At 59.7% G+C, this 18,323-nt stretch overlaps 2 protein-coding genes across 2 annotated transcripts; both read left to right on the forward strand.

The window, feature by feature from the left end:
• The first annotated feature begins 221 nt into the window (after window positions 1–221).
• On the forward strand, window positions 222–5,102 carry LOC135580440 (uncharacterized). Its single transcript, XM_065074903.1, has 9 exons — window positions 222–889; window positions 1,253–1,324; window positions 1,759–1,830; window positions 2,037–2,108; window positions 2,199–2,297; window positions 2,879–2,986; window positions 3,383–4,058; window positions 4,585–4,680; window positions 4,762–5,102. The coding sequence occupies exons 1-7, from the start codon at window positions 796–798 to the stop codon at window positions 3,820–3,822; spliced, it is 957 nt and encodes a 318-aa protein (XP_064930975.1). The 5' UTR covers window positions 222–795; the 3' UTR covers window positions 3,823–4,058; window positions 4,585–4,680; window positions 4,762–5,102.
• Window positions 5,103–10,569: 5,467 nt separating this feature from the next.
• Window positions 10,570–16,390, forward strand: LOC135580441 (uncharacterized). The gene is made up of 9 exons (XM_065074904.1): window positions 10,570–12,177; window positions 12,541–12,612; window positions 13,047–13,118; window positions 13,325–13,396; window positions 13,487–13,585; window positions 14,167–14,274; window positions 14,671–15,346; window positions 15,873–15,968; window positions 16,050–16,390. Exons 1-7 carry the CDS (start codon window positions 12,084–12,086, stop codon window positions 15,108–15,110), a joined length of 957 nt encoding a protein of 318 aa, XP_064930976.1. The 5' UTR covers window positions 10,570–12,083; the 3' UTR covers window positions 15,111–15,346; window positions 15,873–15,968; window positions 16,050–16,390.
• The last annotated feature ends 1,933 nt before the right edge of the window (window positions 16,391–18,323 follow it).

The raw sequence follows: 18,323 nt of genomic DNA on the forward strand, positions 1-18,323 counted from the left end.
TGCGAGCTCCTCCTGCCCCTGTGCCAGAGCCCGCAGAACAGGGCAGAGCCGTGGGCCCAGCCCCGGGCGGGACGGTGTCTCAGCCCTTGCACGGAGCTGCCCCACGGGACGTGCTCCCCTCCCGGGAGGCAGCTCCCCGGCTCTGCGATGTGGGACGGGATTTGGCTGGCCTCAGTAACATTCCCAGCACTTACCAATCGGTAAAAGGAGATGTGCTGGAACTTGTTGGTCACAGGCCATGGGAAGGGTAGAGGTGAGAACCTTAATTAGAAGGAGTGGAAAGTGCTGATTCTATGTTTAGACAAGGTTCACAAGTTAATAAGGTTGTCCTGTAAGAAGGGGACTCTTGGTTTTGCTCTTGTTTTTGCACAGGGACGATTGCTTGGGTCAGGGTAGCAGCTGTTTAAGAAAATGTCTCAGACCAATCAGTATGTAACACGGCAACAGAAACACCAATCAGCTCGCAGCACGTTGCTGAGGAAAAGTATAAATGTATGTGAAGCACACTAATAAAGCGGACATTTTGTTTGCATCAAACTGCGCCCCGTCTCTCAATGGCGGCTCTGCTCCAGCACCTGCCACCAGCGCCATTAGCCGTCCCCACGCAGCCTCGGCCCGGCCAGGAGGTCACAGTGATTGTGAGGTCACAGAGCCCGCGGTGCCGCACCGGCCATAAGAAGCGGCTGCACAGCCCCCGGCCCCCAGTGCAGCAGCAGCAGCAGCAGCAGCAGCAGCAGCAGCAGCAGCAGCAGCAGCAGCAGCAGCAGCACAAGGACGTTTCGAGCGCACGGGACCATGTTCCCCGCCCGCCGCCTCCTCTTCCTCCTCCTCCTGCTGGCCCTGCACGCCGGGCCTGCCCAGGCTGCTCCGTGGCGAGCACGGGGAGGAGGTGAGCGGTGCAGCCGTTCGTGGCCAGCGGGCTCTTCTCCCGGGCAGTGTGGGTGGTGGTTGTTCCCTCCAGTGCTTTGCGAGGCTTCCTCTGTGTGCCAGAGCTCCCCCGGGAGGGAAGCCCCCAGGGACCCTGTGTTGGTCCATCCTCTCCTCAAGAGCTGTTCCTCGTGGCCTGTACAGAGTGTGTCAGAGCAGCCAGAGCTGGCCAAGAGGTCACCGGCCCCTCTGCAGCTCTGGCAATGTCCAACTCCAACTGGCTCCCACGTGGCTGCCCGACCCCCTTCTAGTGCCTGCAGTTCCCTAAGGCAGCGCTGGATCCCAGCGGGCAATGGAAACGTTTCTCCTCTGTGCTTCTTTCTAGATGAGGCTGTTGGCAACGATTATCCAGCTTCTTGGCTGGATGCAGTTTCGGAGCCCTTGAGGTATCCTGGAGGTAAGCTCCACGTGAAATGCAAGTTGCTCCTTGTGTGGCCCCCACTCAGACAGGGAGGAGAGCCGAGAGGGAACGGGTCAGGCTCAGTGATGTGTCCGGGGCGCTTTCCCTTGCCGAGCTGCCTGTGCCGGCGTCTTGGAGCCTGATCTGCCCCGGTGCCCAATGCCAGGTCAGCGCCTGGCTGGGGTTGAGTCTGGAGCTGCTGTCAGCTCCAGGGACTCCTTTGTGCCGGCAACTCCGCACGGGCTTCGTTTGGTCCCAGCACGGTGCCGCTGCAGGCACGTGGTGACTCTTTGCCCCACGCTCCCGAGCGGAAGGGAGGGACGAGTGCCGCGGAGCAATCCCGTCTTTGCATCGCGCTCCCGGCCACTCCGAGCTGAAGAAGCATCTTGAACTGTGTCACGGGAGCTGTTGTGTCCTGCGCTTCTTTGCAGCCCAGCCTGTGGGTGAAGCTGATCCAGGTTCCCGTCTGGGTTCCAGGACCGAGCTCCCAGGACATGCCGTGGGTACGTCATGGCTTTTTCCTCCCTTTGGGAGCTGCCAGCTCCAAGCCCCAAGGTCCGGCAGCCGGGCAGGTCTGCGGGTGTGAGGACAGAGCCCTGCTCGTGTGTGTGTCCTCTCCTTGCGCGGTCCCCTCGCCGCTTCTGCCATTCAGTGCTGCCCATGCAGATCACAGCAGGTGATGGAAGCTTCTCTGGCTCTTTACTGACAGATGATCACGCAGGAAGGACTTTTCAGGCTCCTCGGCAGCGTGCTGGGCTCCAGCCCGGCTGGCGTCACGGGGGTGAGCAGTCTGTCTGTGCTGACCTCACAACCTCTGCCTTGTTTTTCTGTAATGGATTAATCTCACATAGAACCAAACTTTGTTTCTAAGGTCTTCCAAGACCAAGAAATGAAGCTGAACGAGGTAAAAAGGCCCCAGAGCCATCAAAACTCATGAGGCAACTCCTGGACGAACTGCACAGAGCACACGGTGGGTATATTTTACTGGGAATTAGCTGTGAGGTTCAGCATCCGGAGGTTTAGGTACTGGTCTGGACAGGCTGTACAGCGGGAAGGGGTCGATCAGGGCCCCGCTGCAGCGATGCTGGTGTCACGCCTTGCAGCTGCCAGAGAGATGGTGCAGGGCTTGTGTGGCCAGTTGTGGTTCAAGCCGAGTGCCAGGGGCAGCTGCTGGGATGGGGCGAATGTGGCTGCAGCTGGTGCTTCCAGGAAGGGCAGGAGGGCCTTGCAGAGGAGTCTTCTCCAGAGGGCTGTTTCCCCAGCTGGCCTGGCTGCAGCTTCTTCCCGTTCTCTTTGAAGGACGGCGCTCAGCATCACCCGACATTTTGCCCACAATGTGCAACGCAAACCAGAAGGTCACGTGCGATTTCCTGGTGTCCCGGCAGGGCCAGACGTGGCTGTTGTTCAGAGCAGTGCTAGGAGCAGCCCCAAAGCACAGCCCTGGTTTCTAAACCTTAGCCATGCCTTTGAGAAGTCTTGCCCCCCGAAGATGCCATGTCCCTCATGGGGAACGGTTCCATCTGATCCAGCCCTCCCTCTTTCTTTCTCAAGAGATGAACCGCGAGGCTGTGTGGAAGGAGGCGTTTCCAGAAGGAAGCCGCAGCTCCCTGCCAGGCTCTGGTGAAGCAGCAGAGGCGATGCCAGCCGCTGGTATGCCAGGTAATCACTGTCGCATGGTCAGCCAGTGTCACCCGTCAGGATGGGTGTGTGTCAGCAGGCTCTTCCCCCAGTGCCCGCTCTTGCACGTCACCTCACAGCCAAAACACAAAGTGCTTTGGGCTTGAGGCATCTGGGCCACGTTCTGCAGATGATGGGGAATGTGACTCTTGCACAAACGTACCTCCCGCTGTAGCTGTGGCCCAGAGCTTGCCCGGAGTCCCCAGAGGCTCCAGGCACAGGAGCAGCACCCAGCAGGATCCCTCCCGGGATCTGAGGTCCAGAGCGATGCCCTGACCGCCAGTTCGGGCAGGGGCTTAGAGGGAACGTCCCGTCCCCCTGCATCCTCTGTGCCTGCGCCGTGCTGAGGCTTTACCTCTCCTCTCTGCTTTCTGACAGGGCTGCCAAGGCCCGGAGCTTACCAGCACAGCCGCGTAAATGAATCCCATACGACGAACTCAGGTACTGAACGTCTTGGTGGGGTCCATGAACAGGAGACACGTCCCAAAACCCGGGAGCGGCTGCAAGCGTTGCCCACGCAGGAGAAGAGGCAGACGGGGAGAACAAGGCTCATGTCCCTCTTGAGAGGGCCTGACTCCGTCCCCTGCGGCTGTGGGAGCTGGACCGGGGGGCAGAGCTGGGGCTGGCACTTTTGTCCGTGTCCCTCAAAGGAGCGACTGGTCAAGCAGCTGCGCTCCCCCCGTGCTGTCCTGCTGGCCTTCTGGGTTTTGTTTGGTGGGACAACCTGTCCCAAAGGGTGGGAGTCCTGTCCCAGAGGGTGGGATGGTGCCTCCAGGCAGCAGCACCCTGGGAAACCAGGAACTCACTGGCCATATTGAAGGTGCTGCAAGCTTAGCAGTGGTGCACAGGATGGACTAACATCTTGAATTTCTCCTCCAGATGTGGTTAACAAGGCAACCACAGGTGCTCCCAGTCCCCAGGGGAACACAAGTTTTTTCTGCCACGAAGTTATGGGAAAGCACTGTGTCATATTCACAGTAGCAACCATGATTTCCATACCACTGGCAATAGTGTTCTTCTGTGTCGCAATCTGGCAGTGGAGGACGGCTAAAAAGTGAGTTATTGCTTTTCCCCCTGCTGCTTCCTTAGGTGGCTGATTGTAGCCACAAAGAATTTCTACTCAGGCTGCTGCGGAGTGGCCAGTTACTGGCTGGCCAAACAACTCTGCTGAGGATTCTGCTGCTGTCAGATGCTTCAGTTGGCCTCTTAATTCCTGGGCCGCCTTCCCAGGAGCCCGCTCTGACTTGGGCCAGGCTTAGCTCAAAGTGACCCTGCCTGGGCAAGAGCAGCCCCAGGACTGGCAGGCACAGGCAAAGCCAGGGCAGGACGAGGAGGAGCAGGGGACGAGATTGGCCAAGAAAGCCACACTCTCACTGTCACCCGCTCCTGAGCAGTGAACCTGCCCGGAGGAATCCCCCTGCTCGGTGGTGCCATGAGGTGCAGGGCTCCCCCTCGGCCCAGGCCGGCCAGCAGCTCAGCCCGTGGTGCTGGGGAGCCTTGCCAGCTCTGGGCCGTGCTGCGGAGGAGAGGCCCTGTGTCCCGCCTGCAGCTGAGCCCTCAGCAGCCTCCTCTCTCCACAGGCTCCGCAGTGCAGAGGCAGCAGCCAGGCGGTCTGGAATATGGCAGCCGCCCCTCACTCCAGAAAAGAAGACCGGGCGCTGTGGCACTTCCGAGAGGTACACCCAAAACCAGCAGCTGCTGGCCCTGCTTCGGGAACTGGCACATCCTCCATCCCTACAGCTCCTGTCTCCCCCCAGCACATCACCGGCTGCCAAGCCGCAGTGGGAGCACAATTACATCATCAGGCAACTTATGGGCTTCAAGTCAGCTCGTCCGCAGTCCTCACCAGCCCTGCGTCCTTCCGGCCCATCACCGGCTCTGCAGGGACAGGACCAGGATGGTGCTCTGCAGCATCAGACTGGCGTCAAGGAAGCACGTCCAGCCTCATCGCCACTCCAACGTTCCTGGAACCCATTCTCTGCTGACCTGAAGCTAATGAAGCCATGGAAAAAGCCCAATGTCATCCAGCTCCCATAGTGCTGCTGACAAGTGCCTCCACTATCCCCACAGTTTCCCAAATAAAGGGGACTGATCTGTTGCACATGTGTCTTGGTCGTGCCAAAATCAACCCGCAGGCACAGCCCTGGATCCCCTCGGGGCCGGCAGGAGCCGGGCACTGGGCTTCCCCCACCAGCAGTGGGGCCACCAGGGGCTGGGGGAGCCCATGGCCATGGCCTGAAACAGCCGGTGACACCAATGCGACCGACACGCGGTGCGGGAGGTGGTGACAGGAGCCCGGCCTGGGCAGTCGCACGGAACGGTGAGGGGCTGTGGGGTGAGGCAGCGTTTGTTGCAGCGGGGTCATCTGGCCATGGACCTTGTCAAACGGCATACCCAGATAAAAGGGAGAAGCCATCCAGAGCACCTCTAAGGATATGAGCCAGACAAGCAAATGCATTGGAGGCACAACAAAGGCCCTCCCTAATTAACAGGGCCTTGATGGGCCCCAATTGACAGGTCAAGGCCATCGCCCCTTGGGGTGCTGCAAAGTATCTGCACATCTGGGTGCTGAGCCCCCTCTCACTGTACAGCAGCAAGCCCGGGGCCTCTTAGGCTAAAGGGAGCCTGGGCCTGGTGCTCGTTCTGAGGCCTTGGCTAAGATGGCAGTCGCTTTGGCCTCTCTTACAGTGTTGAGGGGGAAGCAGTTTTAACACTTCTCCCGGGCAGTGTGGGTGGTGGTTGTTCCCTCCAGTGCTTTGCGAGGCTTCCTCTGTGTGCCAGAGCTCCCCCGGGAGGGAAGCCCCCAGGGACCCTGTGCTGGTCCATCCTCTCCTCAAGAGCTGTTCCTCGTGGCCTGTACAGAGTGTGTCAGAGCAGCCAGAGCTGGCCAAGAGGTCACCGGCTCCTCCACCGCTCACATCAGTGCTGTAGGTCACAGTGTCACAGGAGAGCACTCGGGGAATTGTCCCCTGCTCGCCCTGCTCCCGCCTGCCATGCTGGGCTTCACCCACAGGCAGGGACCCGAGGCTGGACCAGCTATTGGTCTTGAAAGTCTCCAGGGATGGGGCATCTACCACCTCTCTGGGGAACCTGGGCCCCATTTCCTCAAGCACCCAATGAAGTAGAAGCCAGTGCGTCCACCGTGTCCATGGCCCCTGTATCTTCTCAGCCTGTCCATAGAAGCCCTGCAGTGGTGAACCAGACCTGTTGTCTCCAATACCAGCTGGAATCAAAACCAGAGCGGCCATCACCTCCCCAAGCCCATCACGGGCTGCCCTGCAGTGGCAGGACCAGAACAACAAACTCAGGCAGATGTTGGAGTGAAAACCTGTGTGCCCAGGGTCACCACAAGCCCCATGTCCCCCCAGCCCGTCCCCAGCCCCCCTGCAGCAGCCAGTCTCCTGCAGCGATGCAGGTGCAGGAGCCAGGCGGGAAAATGGCGGCCGCCCCTCAGTCCTGGACAGATGGAGCAGCAGCTGTGGCAGCTCTGAGAGCTGAACCCAACACCAGCAGCCGCTGTTTGAGCCTGCTAACCCAGCACATCCCCCCTCCCCACGGCTCCCATGGCTCACCAGCCCTTTCTTGGCAGCCCTGAAGCTGTGGGCACAGCCCAGTGGCCTCCAGCTCCCAATGGAGTGCAGAACAGTGCCTTCACCATCTTGTGGCCCATGCAACCCCCAGCCCATTCCCGTCTGCCTTTCAGCCGCAGGACCAGAAAAACCACCTCCAGCAGATGATGGAATAAAAATCTGTGCACCCAATATTGCCACAAACCCCATGTCCCCCCAGACAATCCCCGGCTGTAGTGCAGCAGCAGAACAAGCTGAACGTCCTCAAGTACCTGATGAGATAGAGTAGAGAGGGTCCATCCTCTCCATGGCCACAGCGTCCACCCAGCCCATCACTGGCTGCCCTGCATGGCCATGACCTGGACAATGGCCTCCAGCAGGAGATGGACTTCAATCCCGCACGTCCAAAATCATGTGGGCCCCAAAGGCCCCAAGCCTCCCCCCAGATACCCTGCTGCAGTGGAACCAGCCCTGTGTCCTCAATGTCCTCCAGCTGGGTGGAGATCAGTCCTTACATGGCCCCTGCATCCCCACAGCCCCTCCCCAGGGCCCTGCAGTGGTGAGCCCAGCCCCACGGTTTCCAATACCAGCCCGATTCAAAGCCAGTACGTCTGTCATCCCCATGGCCTCCATGGCCCTCCAGCCCGTTCTTGGCTGAAGGAACCACGGGTGCTCCCAGTCCCCAGGGGAGCGCAAGTGTTCTCTGCCCTGAAGTTACAGGAAAGCGCTGTATCAAATTCACAGTAGCAACCCTGATATCCATGCCACTGGCAATAGTGTTGTTCTGTGTCACGATCTGGCAGTGGAGGACGCCTAAAAAGTGAGTTATTGCTTTTCCCCCCGCTGCTTCCTTAGGTGGCTGATTGTAGCCACAAAGAATTTCTACTCAGGCTGCTGTGGAGTGGCCAGTTACTGGCTGGCCAAACAACTCTGCTGAGGATTCTGCTGCTGTCAGATGCTTCAGTTGGCCTCTTAATTCCTGGGCCGCCTTCCCAGGAGCCTGCTCTGACTTGGGCCAGCCTTAGCTCAAACTGACCCTGCCTGGGCAAGAGCAGCCCCAGGACTGGCAGGCACAGGCAAAGCCAGGGCAGGACGAGGAGGAGCAGGGGACGAGATTGCCCAAGAAAGCCACACTCTCACTGTCACCCGCTCCTGAGCAGTGAACCTGCCCGGAGGAATCCCCCTGCTCGGTGGTGCCATGAGGTGCAGGGGTCCACCGGCTGTTCTGCAGCTGGAGGATGAGAACAAAGGCGTCCAACAGACCCTGGAATCAAAACCTGCGCACCCACCATCACCACAACCTCCACATCCCGCCAGCCCGTCCCCAGCCCCCCTGCAGCAGCCTGTCTCCTGCAGCAATGGAGGCGCAGGAGCCAAGCGGGAAAATGGCTGCCGCCCCTCAGTCCTGGACTGATGGAGCAGCAGCTGTGGCAGCTCTGAGAGCTGAACCCGGTGCCAGCAGCCGCTGTTTGAGCCTGGCAAACCAGCACGTCCTCCCGCCTCACACCTCCCGTGTCCCCCCAGCCCATCTCTGGCTGCCCTGCAGCAGCAGGACCAGGACAATGGCCTCAGGCAAGAGATGGAATTCAAGCCAGCACATCCATCATCCTCACCACTCCCACGTGTCCCAGCCGGTTCAGAGCCGCACTGCGGCAGTGGTAGCAGGGGAAGCAGCCCAGCGTTGTCCAGCACCCAAAGTGCTGGATAAGAGTATATCCACCATTCACAAAGCTCCCCAGACAGAGAGGGACTGAGCTTTTGCAGAAGTGTCTACTGGAGGCACAACAAAGGCCCCCACTAATTAATGAGTCCTTCATGGGCCCTAATTGACAGGTCAAGGCCATTACCCCTGGGGGTGCTGCAAAGTATCTGCACATCTGGGTGCTGAGCCCCCTCTCACTGTACAGCAGCAAGCCCGGGGCCTCTTAGGCTAAAGGGAGCCTGGGCCTGGTGCTCGTTCTGAGGCCTTGGCTAAGATGGCAGTCGCTTTGGCCCGTTACAGTGTTGCGAGGGAAAGGGAATTAACACTTCTCCCAGGCAGTGTGGGTGGTGGTTGTTCCCTCCAGTGCTTTGCGAGGCTTCCTCTGTGTGCCAGAGCTCCCCCGGGAGGGAAGCCCCCAGGGACCCTGTGTTGGTCCATCCTCTCCTCAAGAGCTGTTCCTCGTGGCCTGTACAGAGTGTGTCAGAGCAGCCAGGCCCTGTGTCCCGCCTGCAGCTGAGCCCTCAGCAGCCTCCTCTCTCCACAGGCTCTGGGATGCAGAGCGAGAAGCCAAGCGCGAATATGGCAGCTGCCCCTTATTCTGTGGCAGAAGGACCTCACAGCCCCCAAGTCCGACCCCAGCAGGACCGCAGTGGTGGGACCAGCCCAGCAGCCCCCAAGAGCAGCCAGAATCAGAACCAGAGTGTCCGGCCTCTCCAGAACCACCACGTCCTGCAGAACCTTCACCGGCTCCGCTGCAACAGCAGGATGAGAACAACGGCATCCAAAAGAAGGAGGCAAAATCTGCGCACCCAGGGTCACCACAACCCCAGAACCTTCCCAACCTGTCCTCAGCCGCCCCGCAGCAGCAGAACAAGCCGAGCGTACTCAAGCGCCTCTTGTGCTGCAAGTGAGTTCTTCGACCATTTCCACAGCTCCCCAAATAAAGAGGGATTAAGGTGTTGAATTTTCCATGTCCTCAGCAGCCAGCCAGCAGCAATGGGAGCAGCACAGCTCCTCCAGCAGTGGACGGAAAGCAAACAGCACGTCCACCATCACCACAGACCTGGCATCTCCCAGCCCGTCCCCAATCACTCAGCAGCTGCAGGACCAATGCAGTGGCCTCCAGCAGCAGCCCCAACCAAAAGTGCCCCCTCAAGACCCAAGGCTGCTGCTCCAGCCGTCCATCGAGAGGCGAAGGTGGCCCTGCTAGGACGGGGCTGCGGATGCGCTGACAGAGCCCCCACAGAGCTTTTTCTCCCCGTATAAAGAGGGACTGAGCTGTCGCGCAAATCTCTGGGTGGTACCAACATCAAACCCCACGAGCCACCAGTGCTGACTGATCTCCACACCCGGGCACAGCTCAGGATGCCCTCGGAGGCAGCAGGAGCCGCGCACACCCCCCAGCACCCATTTTGCTGCAGCAGGACGAGGTGGAGCCTGGGCCTGGTGCTCGTTCTGAGGCCTTGGCTAAGATGGCAGTCGCTTTGGCCTCTCTTACAGTGTTGTAGGGGGAACAGTTTTAAACGCTTCTCCCGGGCAGTGTGGGTGATGGTTGTTCCCATCCAGTGCTTTGCGAGGCTTCCTCTGTGTGCCAGAGCTCCCCCGGGAGGGAAGCCCCCAGGGACCCTGTGTTGGTCCATCCTCTCCTCAAGAGCTGTTCTCGTGGCCTGTACAGAGTGTGTCAGAGCAGCCAGAGCTGGCCAAGAGGTCACCGGCTCCTCCACCGCTCACATCGGTGCTGTAGGTCACAGTGTCACAGGAGAGCACTCGGGGAATTGTCCCCTGCTCGCCTGCTCCCGCCTGCCATGCTGGGCTTCACCCACAGGCAGGGACCCGAGGCTGGACCAGCTATTGGTCTTGAAAGTCTCCAGGGATGGGGCATCTACCACCTCTCTGGGAAACGTGAGCCAGTCCTCAAGCACCCCATGGGGTACAGAGCAGTGCGTCCACCATCTCCATGGCCCCTGTGTCCTCTCTGCCCGAGCCCAGAAGCCCTGCAGTGGTGAATCAGCCCCGTGGCCTCCAACACCAGCTGGAATGAAAAACAGAGCAGCCACCATCCCCACGGCCTTCATGTCCCCCAGGCCATCACCGCCTGCCCTGCAGTGGCAGATCCAGAACAATGAACTCCAGCAGACATAGTAATCAAATCCTGCATGCCCACGGTCGCCACAACCTCCACGTGCCCCCAGCCCGTCCCTAGCCCCCCTGCAGCAGCCTGTCTCCTGCAGCAATGGAGGCGCAGGAGCCAAGCGGGAAAATGGCTGCCGCCCCTCAGTCCTGGACAGAAGGAGCAGCAGCTGTGGCAGATCTGAGAGCTGAACCCGGCACCAGCAGCTTCCATTCCAGCCTGGATAACTGGCGCATCCTTCCTCCCCATGGCTTCCATGTCCTTCCAGCCTGTACCCAGCTGCCATGTGGCAGTTGAACAACCCCAGCATCCTGAGGCACCCAATGGAGTGGAGCACAGTATGCCCACCATCTTGTGGCCCGTGCATCCACCCAGCCCATCAGTGTCTGCCTTGCAGTTGCGGGACCAAGACAGTGGCCTTAAGCAGCAGATGGAATTAAATCCATCATGTCCATCATCCCCTGGGCCCTAGAAGCCCCCCAGTGTGTACCCAGATGCCCTGCAGCAACAGAACCAGCTCCATACCCTCAAGCACTCTGAAGAAAGGGAGATACCTTCAAAGCTCATCTAGTCCAACACATGGCAATGAGCAGGGACATCTTCAAAAGCATCTCTTGGCTCAGAGCCCCCACCAGCCTGAGCATGAAGAATAAATGGAAAATGTAAGGCTTTATCTTTCCTGTAAAACCAAAGTGACTCGTGCTCCCTGGGGTCCCCCAAGGCGCCAGACCGGGCTCCAGCCTGGAAGCTGCTGACGGGAGGGGACCTTGTGCTTGGCTGCAGACTGAAATCCCTCACTCTTGGGGCAACGAGCTGCCGCTGACAGCACCCGAGGAGGTCAGCAGCCCCGTGGCTGTGGTCTCCTGCAGTTCTGGGCACTGCGAGCTCCTCCTGCCCCTGTGCCAGAGCCCGCAGAACAGGGCAGAGCCGTGGGCCCAGCCCCGGGCGGGACGGTGTCTCAGCCCTTGCACGGAGCTGCCCCACGGGACGTGCTCCCCTCCCGGGAGGCAGCTCCCCGGCTCTGCGATGTGGGACGGGATTTGGCTGGCCTCAGTAACATTCCCAGCACTTATCAATCGGTAAAAGGAGATGTGCTGGAACTTGTTGGTCACAGGCCATGGGAAGGGTAGAGGTGAGAACCTTAATTAGAAGGAGTGGAAAGTGCTGATTCTATGTTTAGACAAGGTTCACAAGTTAATAAGGTTGTCCTGTAAGAAGGGGACTCTTGGTTTTGCTCTTGTTTTTGCACAGGGACGATTGCTTGGGTCAGGGTAGCAGCTGTTTAAGAAAATGTCTCAGACCAATCAGTATGTAACACGGCAACAGAAACACCAATCAGCTCGCAGCACGTTGCTGAGGAAAAGTATAAATGTATGTGAAGCACACTAATAAAGCGGACATTTTGTTTGCATCAAACTGCGCCCCGTCTCTCAATGGCGGCTCTGCTCCAGCACCTGCCACCAGCGCCATTAGCCGTCCCCACGCGGCCTCGGCCCGGCCAGGAGGTCACAGTGATTGTGAGGTCACAGAGCCCGCGGTGCCGCACCGGCCATAAGAAGCGGCTGCACAGTCCCCGGCCCCCAGTGCAGCAGCAGCAGCAGCAGCAGCAGCAGCAGCAGCAGCAGCAGCAGCAGCAGCAGCAGCAGCAGCACAAGGACGATTCGAGCGCACGGGACCATGTTCCCCGCCCGCCGCCTCCTCTTCCTCCTCCTCCTGCTGGCCCTGCACGCCGGGCCTGCCCAGGCTGCTCCGTGGCGAGCACGGGGAGGAGGTGAGCGGTGCAGCCGTTCGTGGCCAGCGGGCTCTTCTCCCGGGCAGTGTGGGTGGTGGTTGTTCCCTCCAGTGCTTTGCGAGGCTTCCTCTGTGTGCCAGAGCTCTCCCGGGAGGGAAGCCCCCAGGGACCCTGTGCTGGTCCATCCTCTCCTCAAGAGCTGTTCCTCGTGGCCTGTACAGAGTGTGTCAGAGCAGCCAGAGCTGGCCAAGAGGTCACCGGCCCCTCTGCAGCTCTGGCAATGTCCAACTCCAACTGGCTCCCACGTGGCTGCCCGACCCCCTTCTAGTGCCTGCAGTTCCCTAAGGCAGCGCTGGATCCCAGCGGGCAATGGAAACGTTTCTCCTCTGTGCTTCTTTCTAGATGAGGCTGTTGGCAACGATTATCCAGCTTCTTGGCTGGATGCAGTTTCGGAGCCCTTGAGGTATCCTGGAGGTAAGCTCCACGTGAAATGCAAGTTGCTCCTTGTGTGGCCCCCACTCAGACAGGGAGGAGAGCCGAGAGGGAACGGGTCAGGCTCAGTGATGTGTCCGGGGCGCTTTCCCTTGCCGAGCTGCCTGTGCCGGCGTCTTGGAGCCTGATCTGCCCCGGTGCCCAATGCCAGGTCAGCGCCTGGCTGGGGTTGAGTCTGGAGCTGCTGTCAGCTCCAGGGACTCCTTTGTGCCGGCAACTCCGCACGGGCTTCGTTTGGTCCCAGCACGGTGCCGCTGCAGGCACGTGGTGACTCTTTGCCCCACGCTCCCGAGCGGAAGGGAGGGACGAGTGCCGCGGAGCAATCCCGTCTTTGCATCGCGCTCCCGGCCACTCCGAGCTGAAGAAGCATCTTGAACTGTGTCACGGGAGCTGTTGTGTCCTGCGCTTCTTTGCAGCCCAGCCTGTGGGTGAAGCTGATCCAGGTTCCCGTCTGGGTTCCAGGACCGAGCTCCCAGGACATGCCGTGGGTACGTCATGGCTTTTTCCTCCCTTTGGGAGCTGCCAGCTCCAAGCCCCAAGGTCCGGCAGCCGGGCAGGTCTGCGGGTGTGAGGACAGAGCCCTGCTCGTGTGTGTGTCCTCTCCTTGCGCGGTCCCCTCGCCGCTTCTGCCATTCAGTGCTGCCCATGCAGATCACAGCAGGTGATGGAAGCTTCTCTGGCTCTTTACTGACAGATGATCACGCAGGAAGGACTTTTCAGGCTCCTCGGCAGCGTGCTGGGCTCCAGCCCGGCTGGCGTCACGGGGGTGAGCAGTCTGTTTGTGCTGACCTCACAACCTCTGCCTTGTTTTTCTGTAATGGATTAATCTCACATAGAACCAAACTTTGTTTCTAAGGTCTTCCAAGACCAAGAAATGAAGCTGAACGAGGTAAAAAGGCCCCAGAGCCATCAAAACTCATGAGGCAACTCCTGGACGAACTGCACAGAGCACACGGTGGGTATATTTTACTGGGAATTAGCTGTGAGGTTCAGCATCCGGAGGTTTAGGTACTGGTCTGGACAGGCTGTACAGCGGGAAGGGGTCGATCAGGGCCCCGCTGCAGCGATGCTGGTGTCACGCCTTGCAGCTGCCAGAGAGATGGTGCAGGGCTTGTGTGGCCAGTTGTGGTTCAAGCCGAGTGCCAGGGGCAGCTGCTGGGATGGGGCGAATGTGGCTGCAGCTGGTGCTTCCAGGAAGGGCAGGAGGGCCTTGCAGAGGAGTCTTCTCCAGAGGGCTGTTTCCCCAGCTGGCCTGGCTGCAGCTTCTTCCCGTTCTCTTTGAAGGACGGCGCTCAGCATCACCCGACATTTTGCCCACAATGTGCAACGCAAACCAGAAGGTCACGTGCGATTTCCTGGTGTCCCGGCAGGGCCAGACGTGGCTGTTGTTCAGAGCAGTGCTAGGAGCAGCCCCAAAGCACAGCCCTGGTTTCTAAACCTTAGCCATGCCTTTGAGAAGTCTTGCCCCCCGAAGATGCCATGTCCCTCATGGGGAACGGTTCCATCTGATCCAGCCCTCCCTCTTTCTTTCTCAAGAGATGAACCGCGAGGCTGTGTGGAAGGAGGCGTTTCCAGAAGGAAGCCGCAGCTCCCTGCCAGGCTCTGGTGAAGCAGCAGAGGCGATGCCAGCCGCTGGTATGCCAGGTAATCACTGTCGCATGGTCAGCCAGTGTCACCCGTCAGGATGGGTGTGTGTCAGCAGGCTCTTCCCCCAGTGCCCGCTCTTGCACGTCACCTCACAGCCAAAACACAAAGTGCTTTGGGCTTGAGGCATCTGGGCCACGTTCTGCAGATGATGGGGAATGTGACTCTTGCACAAACGTACCTCCCGCTGTAGCTGTGGCCCAGAGCTTGCCCGGAGTCCCCAGAGGCTCCAGGCACAGGAGCAGCACCCAGCAGGATCCCTCCCGGGATCTGAGGTCCAGAGCGATGCCCTGACCGCCAGTTCGGGCAGGGGCTTAGAGGGAACGTCCCGTCCCCCTGCATCCTCTGTGCCTGCGCCGTGCTGAGGCTTTACCTCTCCTCTCTGCTTTCTGACAGGGCTGCCAAGGCCCGGAGCTTACCAGCACAGCCGCGTAAATGAATCCCATACGACGAACTCAGGTACTGAACGTCTTGGTGGGGTCCATGAACAGGAGACACGTCCCAAAACCCGGGAGCGGCTGCAAGCGTTGCCCACGCAGGAGAAGAGGCAGACGGGGAGAACAAGGCTCATGTCCCTCTTGAGAGGGCCTGACTCCGTCCCCTGCGGCTGTGGGAGCTGGACCGGGGGGCAGAGCTGGGGCTGGCACTTTTGTCCGTGTCCCTCAAAGGAGCGACTGGTCAAGCAGCTGCGCTCCCCCCGTGCTGTCCTGCTGGCCTTCTGGGTTTTGTTTGGTGGGACAACCTGTCCCAAAGGGTGGGAGTCCTGTCCCAGAGGGTGGGATGGTGCCTCCAGGCAGCAGCACCCTGGGAAACCAGGAACTCACTGGCCATATTGAAGGTGCTGCAAGCTTAGCAGTGGTGCACAGGATGGACTAACATCTTGAATTTCTCCTCCAGATGTGGTTAACAAGGCAACCACAGGTGCTCCCAGTCCCCAGGGGAACACAAGTTTTTTCTGCCACGAAGTTATGGGAAAGCACTGTGTCATATTCACAGTAGCAACCATGATTTCCATACCACTGGCAATAGTGTTCTTCTGTGTCGCAATCTGGCAGTGGAGGACGGCTAAAAAGTGAGTTATTGCTTTTCCCCCCGCTGCTTCCTAAGGTGGCTGATTGTAGCCACAAAGAATTTCTACTCAGGCTGCTGTGGAGTGGCCAGTTACTGGCTGGCCAAACAACTCTGCTGAGGATTCTGCTGCTGTCAGATGCTTCAGTTGGCCTCTTAATTCCTGGGCCGCCTTCCCAGGAGCCCGCTCTGACTTGGGCCAGGCTTAGCTCAAAGTGACCCTGCCTGGGCAAGAGCAGCCCCAGGACTGGCAGGCACAGGCAAAGCCAGGGCAGGACGAGGAGGAGCAGGGGACGAGATTGGCCAAGAAAGCCACACTCTCACTGTCACCCGCTCCTGAGCAGTGAACCTGCCCGGAGGAATCCCCCTGCTCGGTGGTGCCATGAGGTGCAGGGCTCCCCCTCGGCCCAGGCCGGCCAGCAGCTCAGCCCGTGGTGCTGGGGAGCCTTGCCAGCTCTGGGCCGTGCTGCGGAGGAGAGGCCCTGTGTCCCGCCTGCAGCTGAGCCCTCAGCAGCCTCCTCTCTCCACAGGCTCCGCAGTGCAGAGGCAGCAGCCAGGCGGTCTGGAATATGGCAGCCGCCCCTCACTCCAGAAAAGAAGACCGGGCGCTGTGGCACTTCCGAGAGGTACACCCAAAACCAGCAGCTGCTGGCCCTGCTTCGGGAACTGGCACATCCTCCATCCCTACAGCTCCTGTCTCCCCCCAGCACATCACCGGCTGCCAAGCCGCAGTGGGAGCACAATTACATCATCAGGCAACTTATGGGCTTCAAGTCAGCTCGTCCGCAGTCCTCACCAGCCCTGCGTCCTTCCGGCCCATCACCGGCTCTGCAGGGACAGGACCAGGATGGTGCTCTGCAGCATCAGACTGGCGTCAAGGAAGCACGTCCAGCCTCATCGCCACTCCAACGTTCCTGGAACCCATTCTCTGCTGACCTGAAGCTAATGAAGCCATGGAAAAAGCCCAATGTCATCCAGCTCCCATAGTGCTGCTGACAAGTGCCTCCACTATCCCCACAGTTTCCCAAATAAAGGGGACTGATCTGTTGCACATGTGTCTTGGTCGTGCCAAAATCAACCCGCAGGCACAGCCCTGGATCCCCTCGGGGCCGGCAGGAGCCGGGCACTGGGCTTCCCCCACCAGCAGTGGGGCCACCAGGGGCTGGGGGAGCCCATGGCCATGGCCTGAAAGAGCCGGTGACACCAATGCGACCGACACGCGGTGCGGGAGGTGGTGACAGGAGCCCGGCCTGGGCAGTCGCACGGAACGGTGAGGGGCTGTGGGGTGAGGCAGCGTTTGTTGCAGCGGGGTCATCTGGCCATGGACCTTGTCAAACGGCATACCCAGATAAAAGGGAGAAGCCATCCAGAGCACCTCTAAGGATATGAGCCAGACAAGCAAATGCATTGGAGGCACAACAAAGGCCCTCCCTAATTAACAGGGCCTTGATGGGCCCTAATTGACAGGTCAAGGCCATCGCCCCTTGGGGTGCTGCAAAGTATCTGCACATCTGGGTGCTGAGCCCCCTCTCACTGTACAGCAGCAAGCCCGGGGCCTCTTAGGCTAAAGGGAGCCTGGGCCTGGTGCTCGTTCTGAGGCCTTGGCTAAGATGGCAGTCGCTTTGGCCTCTCTTACAGTGTTGAGGGGGAAGCTGTTTTAACGCTTCTCCCGGGCAGTGTGGGTGGTGGTTGTTCCCTCCAGTGCGTTGCGAGGCTTCCTCTGTGTGCCAGAGCTCCCCCGGGAGGGAAGCCCCCAGGGACCCTGTGTTGGTCCATCCTCTCCTCAAGAGCTGTTTCTCGTGGCCTGTACAGAGTGTGTCAGAGCAGCCAGAGCTGGCCAAGAGGTCACCGGCTCCTCCACCGCTCACATCGGTGCTGTAGGTCACAGTGTCACAGGAGAGCACTCGGGGAATTGTCCCCTGCTCACCCTGCTCCCGCCTGCCATGCTGGGCTTCACCCACAGGCAGGGACCCGAGGCTGGACCAGCTGTTGGTCTTGAAAGTCTCCAGGGATGGGGCATCTACCACCTCTCTGGGAAACGTGAGCCAGTCCTCAAGCACCCCATGGGGTACAGAGCAGTGCGTCCACCATCTCCATGGCCCCTGTGTCCTCTCTGCCCGAGCCCAGAAGCCCTGCAGTGGTGAATCAGCCCCGTGGCCTCCAACACCAGCTGGAATGAAAAACAGAGCAGCCACCATCCCCACGGCCTTCATGTCCCCCAGGCCATCACCGCCTGCCCTGCAGTGGCAGATCCAGAACAATGAACTCCAGCAGACATAGTAATCAAATCCTGCATGCCCACGGTCGCCACAACCTCCACGTGCCCCCAGCCCGTCCCCAGCCCCCCTGCAGCAGCCTGTCTCCTGCAGCAATGGAGGCGCAGGAGCCAAGCGGGAAAATGGCTGCCGCCCCTCAGTCCTGGACAGAAGGAGCAGCAGCTGTGGCAGATCTGAGAGCTGAACCCGGCACCAGCAGCTTCCATTCCAGCCTGGATAACTGGCGCATCCTTCCTCCCCATGGCTTCCATGTCCTTCCAGCCTGTACCCAGCTGCCATGTGGCAGTTGAACAACCCCAGCATCCTGAGGCACCCAATGGAGTGGAGCACAGTATGCCCACCATCTTGTGGCCCGTGCATCCACCCAGCCCATCAGTGTCTGCCTTGCAGTTGCGGGACCAAGACAGTGGCCTTAAGCAGCAGATGGAATTAAATCCATCATGTCCATCATCCCCTGGGCCCTAGAAGCCCCCCAGTGTGTACCCAGATGCCCTGCAGCAACAGAACCAGCTCCATACCCTCAAGCACTCTGAAGAAAGGGAGATACCTTCAAAGCTCATCTAGTCCAACACATGGCAATGAGCAGGGACATCTTCAAAAGCATCTCTTGGCTCAGAGCCCCCACCAGCCTGAGCATGAAGAATAAATGGAAAATGTAAGGCTTTATCTTTCCTGTAAAACCAAAGTGACTCGTGCTCCCTGGGG

This window comes from Columba livia, chromosome 10 (assembly GCF_036013475.1).
Source record: "Columba livia isolate bColLiv1 breed racing homer chromosome 10, bColLiv1.pat.W.v2, whole genome shotgun sequence".
Taxonomy (NCBI): Eukaryota; Metazoa; Chordata; class Aves; order Columbiformes; family Columbidae; genus Columba; species Columba livia.

Excerpts from the sequence above, each read along its gene's own strand:
- LOC135580440 (XM_065074903.1), top strand. The coding sequence starts at position 796 with ATGTTCCCCGCCCGCCGCCTCCTCTTCCTCCTCCTCCTGCTGGCCCTG. Across the intron at positions 890-1,252 it reads GTGGCGAGCACGGGGAGGAG|ATGAGGCTGTTGGCAACGAT; the intron begins GTGAGCGGTGCA and ends GCTTCTTTCTAG. Across the intron at positions 2,109-2,198 it reads GCCCGGCTGGCGTCACGGGG|GTCTTCCAAGACCAAGAAAT; the intron begins GTGAGCAGTCTG and ends TTTGTTTCTAAG.
- LOC135580441 (XM_065074904.1), top strand. The coding sequence starts at position 12,084 with ATGTTCCCCGCCCGCCGCCTCCTCTTCCTCCTCCTCCTGCTGGCCCTG. Across the intron at positions 12,613-13,046 it reads GCCCTTGAGGTATCCTGGAG|CCCAGCCTGTGGGTGAAGCT; the intron begins GTAAGCTCCACG and ends GCTTCTTTGCAG. Across the intron at positions 14,275-14,670 it reads GCCAGCCGCTGGTATGCCAG|GGCTGCCAAGGCCCGGAGCT; the intron begins GTAATCACTGTC and ends GCTTTCTGACAG.